We start from the raw sequence: 16,821 nt of genomic DNA on the forward strand, positions 1-16,821 counted from the left end.
GGCCTAAAGTAGAGCCCTGGGGGACACCGCACGTCAGCTCAACGATGTCGGAGGAGTATTCACCAAGTGTTACTCGGAAATCACGAGCAGTCAGGTAGGACCTGAACTACTCAAGAGCTGTTCCTGATAGTCCAGGCAATCTAGCCCATTTTAGACCCAAAAGTCAGACTAATTAAAATAGATTTTTTTTCAACAGATATCATTTCTATGAAGTGTCTAGAATCAACAGCGTCGCAATCCCCGGACGGCAAAGTATGACTACATGCCACAACCCTGATCCGATCAGGGCTTGTCGTCCTGGGTCAGCCCTCGACGACATGGAAATGTCGTCCTGGTCACTCATAGCCATGAATACAATTCCTCAGCCGACACAAATGCAGGTCGGCGCATTTGTGTCGTCTGAGGAATGCCACAACACCGTGCGCTAAAAATAAAAACGATACACCATTTTTCACAAACAGCTGTAAATATTCTGAGCATTTTCATACTAATTTGGTAATTTTCCGATGTGTATTTTTCGAGAAAAACACTTTTGCAAACCTGTGACGTCAGGTCAGATGTCTTCCCCGAGACTTTATTAACAAGTTGTATTTCATATCTCTACATCTATATATCGATGGATCTATCGATCTCAGTGTGTTTGTATATAATAATAAAAAAATCTGGCATTTTGTTCTGGCACTCTGGCACTGTTAATGATTAAATGATAGATACTTAATGTATCAATCATTAAATAAAATGTTTGCTCCCGGTCGAGTCCACGGCAAGCTGCATCCGGTTTGTCACGCTATCTAGATACATGGACCCTTGGACTGTTTTCGTATCCGGTCAAACAGGATCTCGACCATATATCTATGTCACTTTAATAATATATTCACAGCGGTCTGAATGCATGTATTTAAATACATTTAACTGTAAATGATAGAATAAATTGTTGTTTACATTATTCATGTTTACCTTAGTTTTGTTTGCTAGCTAGAGCTAGAATAAAATATTAATGTTTGCATGAGCCGATGACGTCATATCAACGGCGCGCAGTGTGATTTCTCTACTACCTCAGGTAAGACGTGTTTTGTTTCCAATATTATACCTGTATAATCTTATATTTTTACTTAAAATACATACATCGTTAATTCTGCACAACCCCTAAATGATAGAACAACGCCACAGGTTTATTGTTTACGTTGACGTAACTTATGTCGGTGTATATTGGTAGCAACTAAAGCCTGGGTATCGAGGCTAGTAGACAACATGACAACACATCCGTTCCCAAAGTTGGGTCCGGTCCGTCCGGGGACCCCCAGGGGTTCTTCAGGGAGTTCCAGGGGGTCCCCAGCTTAATGATAGTTTGGAACCAAATGGACCCGGTCCCTTATGGGTCTCTAGTCTGTACAGACCCTAGCCCTGGTCCAGTGGTTACAGCGAGTCTCTCTCTGACGCCCTCCGCAGCCGGGCTAATTGGTGTCAATTTGGGGGTCCTTGACATGAAAATGTTTGGGAACTACTGTGCTAAACAACAACTCCATGTGATGTAGAATTTGTGACTAAAGGCAAAACGAAATGTTTTATTGAGTTGTGGTTGTTACTTTACTTTATAAGTCAAACCATTTCCCTCTCAACTCCCTTACGGACTTATGTGTGTGGGTGGGTGGGTGCCTGCCTGCCTGGCTGGGTATGAGCATAAAACAGCATGGTTGTTTTTCACCACCTGTGTGTAACCTAACAAACTCAATTATTTATTTGACATGAAAAAACACTGCAATAGGATTCTGAATAGAAGTTCCAACAGTTGGGTGTTACATTCTGAATCATCTTTTTTCTCTTACAGATCTTCCAACCTCAAACAAATCTCCAACTCTCCAGTCCAACACAACAAAACAAAAGGCACTTTTAAGAGCCACTCTCTCTCTCTCTCCCTCCCTCTCTCTCTCTCTCTCTCTCTCTCTCTCTCTCTCTCTCCAGCTCTTCCCCTCTCTCGCTTCCAACCCCACGTGTGTGTGTGTGTGTGTGTGTGTGTGTGTGTGTGTGTGTGTATTTTCCCCCTTGTTTGTCTGTCTGTCTGTTTGTTTGTTTTTTACTCATCACCATGAGTGATGAAAAAGCTCTGATTGCGGATCTGCAAAGGAGTGTAGATGAAGCAAAAAGGGCAGCTGTCATCAAAGGTCTTAAAGACTCCATTCCTCTTGAGTACCACTCTAGACCACCACCACCACCACCAGCAAAGAAGGCAAAGGCAGCTAGACCGAGGGTGACATGGGTAGAGAGAGACAGCAATTGGAACGTCGTCCATGCAAAGCCAAGACCAACCAGGAATCGGTCAAATCAGGGTCAGTATTGTTATACCATTAACTCATTTAGACGTGAGGCTGATTCTAAAATCCACTTGAAACTTTCAAAAGCTTTTGTGGTCCCCCTCATCTGACCACTGTTCAATCATTAGATGGGTGGACCGAATACATTTTTTTTTTCTTACATTAATTAAAGAGATACCGTAACTGGCTACTATTACCCCTAACTGCTCCCAATGAGCAGATCTGGTGTCTGTTGATGGGTGTGAATTGGTACAAAACATTGAAAATCTAATTCTAATTCAAGCTACAGCAATCCAGTGATGCAAATAGCCTGCATCCTTAGACCGACTCAGTTGAGAAAGGACACAATCATGTCACCCCCTGGGGTTCCTGTGACGCAATACCGTACTGTAACCGAATCCACGCTAAATATAAATCAGGGGAATACACACTCCCCAGGCAAATGGATCACCTGCCTAAAAAATATACATTATATTACATAACAATTACATTAGTTTGCACTGTTGGTTGCAACTTTGCATAATACTTTGCCAATCTTAAAGTTGTCGGATACATTTTCTACATGAATATAACCATTATTAGCCATTGGCTATCGCGATTAGGCGATAGCCAATGTAATTCATGTGTCGCTCGCCGTTCTCCCACTGTTAAAACGCACTGTGAGATGTCCCTGGGACCCATCTAAAAGACCACCCCTGGGTCCCATAAACCCATTACACTTAACCTATTTACATCACTGCAATCAGTCCTAATGATTATCCATAGGCAGATAAGTTACGCTAATTCTGTCCACATTATGGTTTGGGAAAAGTATACTAGTCCCCTCAGGATAATAACTAGGCTGACAATTTATAATAATGTTATGAGTGGTGTTGTTTTTGTCCTGTTATAGCTGGTCCGAGTCGGAAGGATGGTCCAGGTGCTTGCAGTCAGAAACCTGTTCCTCCGATCGATCTTCCTGACACCATCTCTGAGGTCTCCGTTGCTCCAGTTGCCCTTGGTGTGTATTTCATTAGTGTAAAGCAATATGTTCATAATATATATTGTAATAATCTGCCAATGAGTTTGAATGTTAATTACGTCTTTCTATTACACATTTGCCACAATAAATGGGCAACTACCCCTTTCACAGCCATTATTATACTTTTTTATTTATTTTTCTAAGCACAACATGTTTTTAAATATCCCATACTCTTTATACAGAGCGTTTCTTACAAGAGCTCCAGCACTCTCTGAGCGTTGCCTCGGCTGACATTGAGGAAGCCCCAACCCCAACAGCTCCTCTCCTAGCTTCATCAGACTGGGCCACACGGAACCGCTCTCTCTTAGAGAGATGGCGGGCACAGAGACCCCAGCTGATTAACAGCACTGCAGCAAAGCAGAATGTAGGCACACGCATGTGCCAACAGTGTGCCGTGAATGCAGCTGCTGTGTCCTGTCATGGCTGTGAACCACGCCCATTCCTGTGTGCTGGATGTGACATCATCGTCCACACAGACATGAGGAACGTGTTCCACAACAGGAATGCGATGACTGCCGGGTTCTTCCAGCCTTTGTCTCCCACCACCTGTATTGAGGATAAAGCTCATTGCCATTGTGGTAAGTTGTTGTTTGTGAGTACTGAGTAGACCATACCACGTCCTCTCTGCTCATTAAACTCATTAGTTTGACCACTTAAACAATGCCTTTTTCGTCTTGTGTTACGGCCATGGTCAATGGCCTTGTGGCCTACAGACACAGGAGATAGGCTCCTGCCCTATATGGGCCTCATGGCTCTGCAAGGCTTACTACTTTACTTACGGCCATGAATCTTTTTAACTTAAGTAAAGATTCAGTCTCTTCAATTATCTAAATTCAAATGTATGATGTTTTTCAGAGCGCTTTGTACCTGTGCGGATACCGGACAATATCTGCAGTTGTCCAGATGCATTGAGGGTCAACCCGGGAAAGAACATTGCTGTGATCACACAAGATGGTAAGGATGGGATTTAGTTTTTGTCCTTTTTTAAAAAGCATCTTAAAAAATATATTTACTAAGTAATTCCCACAAGGTTTGTCATAGGTGTATTTATTAAATCAAACGCATGCCTATTGACTAATTTATGCCACGCTAAGTTTTACATTATAGTGTCTTTGATTTTTCCAGGACGATATGATCTCAGGATGCCTGACCTGAGCTGTAACTCATGCAAAGCCACGTGGACTGCTGGAGTGGACCATCTCATTCACAGGAACTACTGGCCTGCTACCCCTCAGTTTTCGACGGTGTATGACACAGATATCTTTTTTTCTTTTCACCAAATGAAGATGGCTTCACCAGGCTTGTCCTGTCAGGCATTTTTAAGAATGCTACAAGCTCGAACTGTCCACTTTGGCAGAGTGAGTATGGTATTTAGCCTACAGTATTTTTTTCATGTGCGTTGAATTTGTTGCTCGTTATTAGCAGTTGATTTTCCTATTTTGAAATAGACTGGGACCATCTGTGCCGATTCCTTCCTGAAAAGCTACTTTCAGTGGGAAGTTGTACAGTTCGAGGTAGACAACATCTGCAAGGAGGAGCCCTTCAGTTGTCCTGCTTGCACGCCAGAAATGGTAGCGATTTCGGTGGATGGGAATCGTAAACTGTATCGCTTTAAGAGCGCAGCAGCCAGGTAATTCAAAATGAGTATAATGTAACAGCATTAAAATTACCAAGAAAACAAAAGACTTGTCTTATTTGCACCAAGAAACCTTAGCCTGAAAGATGTAAAATGACAATGTTGAGTATGTTGTCTTTCTTTCTTAGATCTGAGGAACAGGCCATCTTTGATGGAAAATTCATCGCAAGTGATGAAGATGTCTCCAGCTTTGTGGACTAGCTAGCCCCTTTTCGGAACCCTCGGTTACCTTTTCTGAATTTTGGACGGCGGTACCCTAGGTTCCCTCGTAGATTTTTACAATAAGCTCATTGCTTATACGAAAATGTTTTCATTATCCATTTTCCATATTGTAGGTCTCTGGAAGAGGCGTTTGTGGTGGTCAGTGGTCTGCAGCCAGGGAGACGTCCAAAAAGTCCACCAGTAACCTTGACGAGGAGGGGCTGGAGCTGGCAGTGTGCAGGCATGGAGTGCTACACGGGGCACTTAACATGTTCAGGGGGGAAATATTTGCGTACCCATTGTACCTACAGAACCAGCTGGCCAGCAGGAAAATAAATTTCTTCTGCATGGACGTGGCCTGCAAATACTGGCCCTACCTGCAAAAGGTCAGCAACAAATGTCCAGAGCTCAAACAGCTTCTCGACATGAAGCCCTTCTTGTCAGTGTTTCACGCCAAGGCCCACGACTTCAAATGTGAGGTAAGGAAACATTCTCATGTGATTTCTTTATCAGAACACCAGCACATGGATGTCAACATCATCTGTGCATTGTATTTGTTGTTGTATATTTACCCAGGTGAAATGGAGTGGACAATACCAGGATGGCGCGGGTCAGACACTAGGGGAGGAGGTGGAGCAATGTAACGCCTTCCTCTCAAGGATTGGAGTGACCACCAAGCACATGTCTAAAGCTGGTGAGATGACCACATACTGCAACATTTAAAAAATGTGCATATACTGTTGTCACGAAACGGTCGGTGGCGTGACGTCAGGCCACAACGTCATGTCACCCTATAAAGTGTGGCACAGACTCAGCAGTCAGTCAGACTAAGAAGTGTGCCAGTCAGTCAGTCAGAAGAAGAAGCAGTAGAAAGAAGATCAATAATATAATAATATACTACAAGCAATATAAAAAGGAGGTACTTCCAACGCCGAAGGCAAGATACAGATCCTCTCTATAAGACCTCCTCAAGGAGCCTCTTATACCAGCCCTTTGACAGCTCCCTGCTAATACAGGAAATGGTCATTACATATACTGTATAATCATACTCGCAAATGTGTTAACCCATTAACACCTGGGACCAAATTCTACAAAATGTCTGGTCCTCAAATTTTTGTATGTCAAGGACCCACATAATTATCCCCAAATACCCCTATTTGACAATATGTTGTTGTGAAAGAATATATATTTAAGGATTTGCACAAAAAAATAGCACTTCATAGCTTTAAGCTTCTATATTTCAACAGATAAAGCAAAAAATAATGGTTTATGGTTAAAGCTTTTAAAACAATGAGGTGACACATATGCATCCTCAGTTCTAAATGGGTTAACCTATATTATGATGATATTAAACATCAATTTCAGTTTGAATCACACACAGACATGTTGACCCTCGTGACCATGTAATCGGCAAAATAGTTTGGTTAATGTTTGCAACTTTTTTATATTTGCAGGACGCACAGACATGTTGACGCTTATGGCAATGCGCTGGAATCAACAGAAGTTTGCCAATTTAGCCACCTCTTTGTCTCGCCGATATCGGAAGGTAATGACATCAGTAATGTTCTTTAAAGGGGAAATCTACTCATTTACAACAGTGAACTGTGTCATTAATATACCTTAGTGTCGAAGGAATGAAAAAGTCCCCCCTTCTGTTTAGCATAAACCTCCGTTTATGTTGCCTTCACAGGAGGCAGATTAAACGATTCATTGTCAAAGGAAGCCATGCAGCGACATGACGTTGCAAAGGCTCAACGATGAATGTATCTGCTTCAAATCTCACAACGCGTTTTTGTATTGTTTAATCTGCCCGTGTGAATGCACCATTAGATTGTCATGTGATCAGTGACATCACGAAATTGTATCGTTCTACACAACAACTCTAAGGTATAATGACATAGTTCAATGTTGATAATGATTGGTTTTCCACTTTAATGTTCCATGTGAAAGTATTTGACATGTTTGAGACAACATTTGTTTTCTTGTCTTTCTTTGTCATTGTAGTGCGTTAAAGATCTTCAAAGCCAGCTCCAGAACCTGGAATCAATGAAGGTTGATTTTGCAGTGGCTGAGAGCCAGTTGGAAGACTGGGTGAAGGACGTCCAGGAGTGGGCAGAAAGTGAGAAAATTATTATTGTTAATGCACATTTTGTTTTCCAGAATAAGGTAGGGTATTTAGCCAATTTAGGCATTTATCAAACGCTCTTAATCCAGAGCGATTCACATTAAGCAAGAACAAAGAATATGGTAATACATCAAATAAAAGATAGTCATCATGAATCATACGTAAGCCCAAGAACCTAACAGTGGAATATCTATATATATATGATTTTTGGTGTGCAACTGGCTTAAGTGAGCATTGTGTATTTTGGTCTCCAGCAAACACTCCAAACCCTTAACAGCAGCTTTCAATGACCTGTGTCACTGTCTGATGCCAAAGTAATAGACATTAGAGAGTAGCATTAGAGAAAAAATATTTCATGGTCAATGAGAACATTCCTTAATAGCTTTTTCTGTCTGACACTTAACCCTTGTATCTTATAATTTAGTTTTGTACACACACTCATTTCTTCTCTGCAGCAACAACAACTACTGCTGATGAGCCAGATGCGTTGGCCAACAGTATTGAGATGATGGTGACCAGTATCAAGCGGAGGTCTCAGCGTCTCTATAGAGACAACGATGGAAACAAAGCTCGTGCCAGGCTCCGTACCAAGATAAGGAGGGAGACGGAGATCCTTACTTCTGTTGTGGAGCGGTACAATGCGATGGTTCCTAGCACAGAATCCCTGTGCATGGACACAATCCTGACTGTGGATACAGCATGGCCATGGCAGCTCCAAGACGGTGGTGTGTACACTAGTCTGTTTACAAATTTGACACGTAATGACCCATAATATACTCGCTTGCTCGTTGAGTTGGTGGTTATAAGCATCAATTCGTTAATCCCTGTGAATCTTTGTCATAAATGCATTCCAGATTATGTCGGACTCAAAAAAAAGAGAAAGGCGTTTGACACCATCATGGCAGTAAGGAGACTCAAGGAGGAGAAGGAAATCCTTGTGACCGAGATGGAGCATCACTGGAGAACTCTTTCAGCTTGTGCCCGTGACCTGAAAGAGATGTCCTGCATTGTTTGTTCTGGAACAATGACAAGTATGTATTGCGATAACATCTTTTGCTAAAACTTTCTATGCATCCTATGCATGTCTATAATTCATTATAGATATTGTGGTGTCTCGATGGCAGAACGCCGCCCAACAGGTAGGCACACCCCTGGAGGCCAGCAGAGGCAGAGAGAGAGAAGAGGAACGCACCAACCTCTAGGGCGGGTACTAGAGGGAAGGTATGTACCGCGTCACCTCCTTGATCAGCTGGAATGCGCGTCACCTGCCTTCAGTCAAAGGAGCGCCACAGTTCAAAAGACAGATCTCTCTGCCTCACTTCAGATGAAGGCTCCAGGGGTGAAACAACACGCTATCGGGCGAGTTGGGCGGTGAGTCGAGCACCACGTTCACGAGCACATTCTATGTGACTAACATGAACAGTGAACAGCATAATATTGATTACCTCTTGTCCTCTCTCCTACCAGGCTTGTATGACAGACGCGCTAAGCACGTCTATGACAGACTGTACTATGACAGACTGGTGAAGAGGAGGATCGGATCCATATACTAATACATGCATGGGATGGAAAAGGACGGAGTAATAGCGACAACGACCCTAGTACACGGTGGAGGAACCGGAGCGAGAGCGCTCGTCCACAAGCTGAGTAGCAACGTACTTCCCATGTTTATTTGAGTGCCACCGGGCAGCAGACCGACTGTGTTTAATCACGCTCTCAGACGCCCGTTGAAGTCCAGAGACTTGGTCCAGCGACAACGACTCTAGAGCACCATCGTCCGGCAAGAAAGAGGAACTGAACATAACTGTCTATCTTACCTCCTTGTGTTGCCAATACGTGAAAGTGATGATTTAAAGCCACTGTTTGTTAAACTGTCTTTGGGATTAAACGCCTTGGAATAGGCAAACGTCTTTCTGTCTCCTGGGTGTGTGTACCAGTCGCCACAATATACTTAAAATACATTACCAGTAAGACGCACGCATCCGCCATTCCGCCTGGGTAACGGCAGACTGCTGGGCGAGCGCTGGCTGGTAAGATCTTAATTTTCAGGCCTGTTAAGTTTTTGCCGGCTGCCGGGCATGGCTGCACTAATAACTTTGGGCCAGGCCCGTCTAGAGTTTAAATCGACTGGTATCAGTCAAAAGGGAGACATCGAAGAGGAAGGATGGATGGGGAAAGATCAACATATGGAATGTCTGAACAGGTCAGCTCCATATATGGAGATCTAAGGGTTTGAGGTCAGATGTAGAGTTTGGATCTCCATATATGGGCTTAATATTGATGACATCCCTGATGATGCCACATGCTCCATCCCTGATCATGAATATAATACACACCATTGATGATTACTGTTACTAACAGATTTTATTTTGTGTTCTACCCCCAAGACTCCTGGGACCTAAGTGAAGATGGGTTGAGAGGTCTGCACTGCATAATACTCAAGAAGGAGTGGGACATGAGAAAGGTGATGATGCAGTCACGAGCATGTTACATGCAGGCTTTGAGTGGAGCAGAGAACGTCACCTTTTTGGACAACTCGGATGAGGATTATGACAGCGGCTCCGACATGTCTGATGACGATTTTGTTTAGCTCTCCTGTGGTTCTGTCTCTCGCTCTCTCACCCACTCCTACAGCACGTTCTTAAAGCCTCACCAGACCCCTGTCCTTGACGGACTCCTCCCATATATTGGATTACCATGTTTTCGCTCTTTTTTTGCCGTATGATGCGGTGGTGATTGCTCTCCCTCTCTGCACCACCACCACCACTGCTGTGCCCAAAGTGGGCATCATCATGGACTTGATAGTAGTGAAATGAAAAATTGAGACCATATCCGTGGTCATCATATGGCCATACCTAACAATGGATGCCCAAAAAATGGGAATACACAGAGAAATACACATCGATAAAAGCCAATAAAAATGAAGCTCACCCGTTTAATTCCCCATATCGGCGCATCCGTGCAACACTGTCCAACACAGCTGCTATTGATTACAGAAATCCTCAGTTTTTATTCCCATTCAAGATAACATCCAGACAGTGTATTACTCGGTTTCAACTTAAACATCACGCTAAAATTTGTATCTGAAAACATATAGGGTAGAAATAAGCCACATAACAGTAAACTGGTACAGCTTACTGTTGGCCAACCATGTGTTAGTGCATGGAATGAATGTGTTGAGCAAATGTATATATATATATATATATATATATATCTTTGCTTCTGGGTGGTCCCTGGAACAACATTTTCAGATGGGGGTCGGCGGCCAGTTACATATAGTTTTGGGGGTCCTTGACATGAAAATGTTTGAGAACCACATACATAGGTTTTTTATAAAATTGTCAGAATTTTATGTTTTTATGATACTGCATCACTATTTGAGGCTTTCTTGGCAATATTTTTAATTGTTTTGTGCTATTAAACAGACTTTTGCATAATGCAAACATGTTTTTCCAAAATATAGAGTATAAAAGACTGTTTTAAGAAACGAGTAAGGTTGCAAATCTGATAACGCAAAACCCCCAGGGGCTTGTTTTCTTATTACAGTAGGTCTTCATCTATTGCTCTATTCTCTTGTGTATCTGTTATAATAACTTCTGCCTGTGCTACCTCTGGGTGACTCATGTTTCCTCCCATGATTAATAAATCCATATAACCTGTAATGTGCCAAACAGTGATTGTGATTAAAAATGAGTTAAAGCTACTTGTATGCTTTCCATGGAATTATTTTTTCATTCAAATGTATTATACGAATGTTCTTATGAAATATTTGAACAATTTTGTTAATACAAAACCGCAAAACATATACTTGCAGTTGCATTCCCACTGTTTTGATGACAAATGTGTGACTGGACATCATTCAAGTTGGGACATTTCTGGAGCACAAACCTATTTTATGTTAATCATTGTAGACCAGCCTGTTTCCAAGTGATAGCTGTACAGTATAGTAGCATGCCACTCTTAAACAGATTATAATGCTTTATAACTATGATTATAACAGATCTGGGTCAAAAATGATACCACACAGTTACAGCCCTCCTTTCTCACGTTGCTGGAGAGTGCACCAAGACATACTGTATGCCAAATTCCAATACCCCAAATCTCGGCCACTCGCTCACTCCTGCATGGCGTTATGGTAAAATGAGTGATGTGTTGAAATATGTGACCATATGTTCTCTCTGGGAGTAACAAGGATTGACAGGATCAGGAACAAGTACATCAGAGGGACAGTGCATGTCAGATGTTTTGGAGATAAAGCCAGAGAGGCCAGACTGAGATGGTTTGGACACATACAGAGGAGGGACAGTGCATATCGGTGACTGGCTGGCTGGCTGACTGACTGACTGACTGACTGGCTTACTGGCTGACTGACTGACTGACTGACTGGCTGGCTGACTGACTGACTGACTGACTGACTGACTGACTGACTGACTGGCTGGCTGACTGACTGACTGACTGACTGACTGACTGGCTGGCTGGCTGGCCAGACTATTAGACTCATAGAGGTTGGAAGGATATGTCATAGAACAGGGATACTCAAATAGATTTACCTGTGGGCCACATTACAAAAATGGCAAGGGGCCAGGGGCCAGTAGATAAAATTACGACATTAATGATACTTGATAACTTATCTCTTTCAATTGCTTTATTTTCGCAAAATGTATCAAAGTACAATGTGCATGCACACAATATGTAAATAAATAAATGTGTTACATTTTCTTGCATAAACACAAAGAGCTGTTTCCATAACTGCACAAATTATTGCACATAACATGAGTAGCTGTTATAATAACATAATAACATAATAACATAACATGAGTAGCTCTTTGCCTGCCTGCCTGCCTGTCTGTCTGTCTGTCTGTCCATGAGTAGTTATTTGTCTGTCTGTCAATGAGTAGCTGTCTTACTGTCTGCCTGTCTATGAGTAGCTGTCTGCCTGCCTGCCCAATTGTCTATATGAGTAGCTGTCTGTCTGTCTATGAGTAGCTGTCTGCCTTCCTGCCTGTCCAATTGTCCATGAGTAGCTGTCTGTCTGTCTATGAGTAGCTGTCTGCCTTCCTGCCTGTCCAATTGTCCATGAGTAGCTGTCTGCCTGCCTGTCCAATTCTCCATGAGTAGCTGTCTGTCTGCCTGTCTATGAGTAGCTGTCTGACTGCCTGCCTGCCTGTCCAATTCTCCATGAGTAGCTGTCTGTCTGTCTGCCTGTCTATGAGTAGCTGTCTGCCTGCCTGCCAGCCAGCAAGTTGGTTAACAGAAAATAAATTGTTATGGCTGAGTAAAATAAAATACAATAAACACAATTTGCCTGAAAATAGATTACCCAGCTATGACCTTTTTCATGAAAAAAAATGAGTAGTGATATGGCTGACTGAGTAAAATAAAACAATCTACCTGAAAATAGATAGCTATAAGTGAAGAGAAATTTCTGCAATTACCATTTCCGCAATTTCCATTTCTGCAATTTCCGCAATTTCCATTTCCGCAATTTCCTCAATTTCCATTTCCGCAATTTCCATTTCCAACTATTAATGGTAGCTGGGTTTCATCATTCAAATAAAATAGAATTCTGTCCGTTTAGCTATAAAATTATGTCAGGGAATAGGGATACACAGTATATGTCTTTCATTTGCATTGCATCTCCCCCCCCCCCCCCAAGCTTTTATTTTCGTTCGAGTAATAGTACAACTCTAATAGTATTACTTATAATAATGTAATTAAAGATAACTTCATTCAGATTTATTTATTTTTATTTCATTTTTTCTTCTTTTTTTTAGATTTTCATTGGTGGGCCAGTCATAATGGTCCCGCGGGCCTGATGTGGCCCGCGGGCCTGAGGTTGAGTATCACTGTCATAGAACATCAAAGCCTTGATTGATTGATTGATTGATTGAAATATTTATTAACAGTTTGCAGAATTACAGTAAAACATATTAATTATAAGGTTCAAAGGTCAGCAACATAATTGTTGTATAGTTTACATGTACTACAGTAGTAGATGGATTCAATAATAAACAAACCAACATTATAGTCCTGTCTAACCAAGTACCAAGAGAGGCGTCAATTGGCATCATGACTGGTGAGCTTGTGGATCAGTTATTTTCGTCAACTGCTACCGTTCTATGACGAAGCATTTGGCATGTCCGCTGATGGAGACAGGTCCTTCTCAGAGTGCGTGCTCTTGTTACATTTACAACGTTAACGTCTATAAACGTTCAGATTTCAAATCATAAGTGGTCACCCCAGGGCCATGGATGTTACAATTCTCCTCGGGTGGTTATAAGTACATGTAGGCCTATCTTCCTTATTATTCAATAAATAACATTTTAATCCGATCGTCAGCTATTGTCTAGACAAGCATGCGATGGGAGTTGTATTGCATTCTGATACATTATAACGTTTTGAGAACATGGCCACAAAATGCTTAAAATGCTTTTTATTGAACAATAAGGAAGACCACTTATGAATATGATTTGAAATCTGAACGTTTATAGACTTTAAGGTTAAATGGAGAAAGTTGTGCAAAACTACAAGCATTATGTGAAGCATTTAATGACTTACTGACATTAACACGTTTTTACAGCCTATATGGTCATAATAGTTGGTGTTGATTTACTGTAGCTTGCATAATTATTCATTCAACTATCCATAGGTTGTATAGTCTAACTGCAGCTGACTGTATTGCTTACAGTACAGTATACAGCATCATGCTCATATCCAGTATAGTAGCCTGCATTCATTTGACAGAATAGTGTTCATTACATTGTACATTATACTTACCGTATACATATTTAAAATGGTTTATTCATTACACAAATTCTGTCAGTCCAAGTGCAGATTGCTAGAGCAGGCATATATAACTGTAAAGTGAAAGACATACTGTAATAAATACATTGGGGATGTGTCACCAACCAGGTGTGATAGACTACCGTTTACAGTACATGTCACAGGCTAAAATGGAGAACCCCTGGGACAAAATAAAAAGTGAAAATAATTAGTTTTAGGAATACAAGTAGTGAAATTAGGTATATATGGGCACAATAACTTTACATACTGTAGTAAACTATAATCACCTCTGTTCATGAGGTTCATACAGAAATTGAAGAACTTGGAAGAAACAACATTCAAAGTGCAAATGGTTTTTAATGAGAACAGAGCATGTTTAAGGCTATATCAGAGGCATGGTCCAGACATCAGCTGGGTAATTCCTTGCTGGTTCCCAGCTGTTTTCCCAGGTCTTGCCACTGTAAAAGTAGAAATAAATAAAATGAAATTAATTAATTTAGAACATGGGCTGCAAAGTCTTAAGTGTAATAGGATTTATTTCTTTTGTTTTAACAACTTGAACCCTTGTAGCATTGAAGAAAATAAAAGATCTACAAGGTGTGTAGATCATCTATTTTTGTTGAAGAGATTTGGTGTACAGGGGAAAACATTATCATGCAGCCCTAATGTTCTGGAGTTTGACATACCCCTATATGGATATCTCCCTACTATTATCGGATACAGCAACAAGCAACAAGCAAGTATGCACCCGACAGAGTGCAGTTCTAGTTGCATCTGTGGCCCGTCAGGGCCGTCATGATCAATAAAAATATAATTAGTTATCGTGATTGTTTTGAACATAATTGTAAGTATTGTAGTGTTTGTTCCAAAACAAAGATATGGCCCTATGTTCTCCTAACAATTTGTAAATGAGGACTCCAATTTTGTAACTTAATAATTGATCACAATGTTTTTGTTCATTGAGGTTTAAACTAGACGTGTAGTCTGTTACAAAATAAAAAAAAATAATGTTTCAAAATAACAGATATTTTTAGTTTGCAGCCTTTGGACTTTTGGATTTTCGTTGAGTAGTCCTGTCCAAGTGGAACCCGCTCTGATCGGCAGTGTTCAGGAAAATCTGCTGCCATATATGCCGTATACTAGAATTATACGTTCACCCCTTGAACGTGCATGACTAATGACTATCAGCCAGAAACCACTGCCTCTGGAAGGACAAATAGTGTAAATAGACAAATGTCTTACCATCCACTGGTGCAAGGCTCCCAACGCACTAACACTTGTTTCTCTCTCTCTTGCTCGTTTGGCAGCTGTAACACACACACACACACACACACACACACACACACACACACACACACACACACACACACACACAGTATAATAAATCACTGGTTAAGGCATACCATTATTTTATTACTGTTTCTTGTCTCAGTGATGTTCAGCAAAAAGACAAATTAACATGAACATTAACATTCTGTGGTGCTGATAGCCAAGTTATTATGGGGAGTACTACCGCCTGACAGTCAGTCCCCACAACCCCAGAGGGAGTGCAACAAACCATGTAAAACCCAGATTCGGCACAAACAAGGGACTACATTATTTTCGTTCCTATGCCACCAAAATGTGGAATGCCCTATCAACAGTCATTAAGACATGTGAATCCCTTGACTCCTTCAAAACCGCTCTCAAAGGGCACCTACGGACGGCTGCAATTCGAAACTGGCCCCCGTAAAATCTGAATCCCCCCCCACCCCCTCTTTTTTCCCTCACTGTATATGTTTCTTTTCCCTTTTTGCATCCTTTATGATGAATTCCTGTTCTGTTCTTTAACTATATAGAAGTGTCTATTTGTACGTCTCTAAATGTTTTGATGAATTGAACATGGTGGACCCTGTTGTAAACAAGTGTAATGCTTAATTGGGTCGTCCACTCACAGTTACAATTTACAATTTAGGCATTTAGCAGACGCTCTTAATCCAGAGCGATTTACATTAAGCAAGAACAAAAAATCATGGGAATACATCACATAAAAACATTTATCATGAAACTACCGGCGTAAGCTAAGAAAGTAACAGTGGTATATCTATAATGAAACTATACATATAAGCTATACATCTATACTACTATGCTATACATATGTACTATGACGTGCTATGACTACATACAATGCACTTATGCTGTCTACATAACATGCTATAAGTCTGTATCAAATGCTATCTAAGTCTACAGAACTGCTATCTAAGGGGGTGGGGTAAGTGCTATGGGCCATGATGGAGTCTGAAAAGGTGGGTTTTCAGACTACGGCGGAAGATTGGGAGTGATGCTGCAGTTCTGACTGCAATGGGAAGTGCATTCCACAGTTTTGGAGCCAGAAGGGAGAAGAGTTTGGGACGTGTGGAGCGTTGTCCAGGCGCTTTTAGCGAGGGTACTTCCAGCTTCCCTGCGTTGGCTGATCTGAGTGAGCGGGAGGGTTTGTAGGGTTCGATCATACTTGCAAGATATGGGGGAGCCATACCTTTGGTTGCTTTGAATGCCAGCATCAGAGTTTTGTATTCTGTGCGGGCAGCGACCGGGAGCCAGTGGAGGGAGCGGAGCAGGGGGGAGACATGTGAGAATTTTGGCTGGTTGAAGACCAAGCGAGCTGCAGCATTTTGGATCAGCTGGAGAGGCTTAAGTGCACATGCTGGTAGGCCAGTAAGGAGGGAGTTACAATAGTCGAGTTTTGACAAGACTGTTGTCTGGA

General features: G+C 41.6%; 1 protein-coding gene and 1 long non-coding RNA gene across 2 annotated transcripts; both read left to right on the top strand.

Annotated features, from left to right (window-relative positions):
• Positions 1 to 3,727: 3,727 nt before the first annotated feature.
• Positions 3,728 to 4,586, top strand: LOC308333953. The gene is made up of 3 exons (XR_013965838.1): positions 3,728 to 3,911; positions 4,189 to 4,287; positions 4,459 to 4,586. It is a non-coding gene; the product is annotated as an uncharacterized lncRNA (long non-coding RNA).
• A 931-nt stretch (positions 4,587 to 5,517) lies between these two features.
• Positions 5,518 to 8,848, top strand: LOC308334070 (uncharacterized protein; the record flags this gene model as incomplete). The annotated part of the gene is made up of 7 exons (XM_080790658.1): positions 5,518 to 5,649; positions 5,747 to 5,864; positions 6,625 to 6,716; positions 7,175 to 7,289; positions 7,751 to 8,020; positions 8,150 to 8,326; positions 8,763 to 8,848. The coding sequence occupies 7 exons, from the start codon at positions 5,518 to 5,520 to the stop codon at positions 8,846 to 8,848; spliced, it is 990 nt and encodes a 329-aa protein (XP_080646784.1).
• Between the last annotated feature and the right edge of the window lie 7,973 nt (positions 8,849 to 16,821).

Source organism: Protomyctophum bolini (genome assembly GCF_963924005.1).
Source record: "Protomyctophum bolini genome assembly, chromosome: 19".
NCBI lineage: Eukaryota > Metazoa > Chordata > Actinopteri > Myctophiformes > Myctophidae > Protomyctophum > Protomyctophum bolini.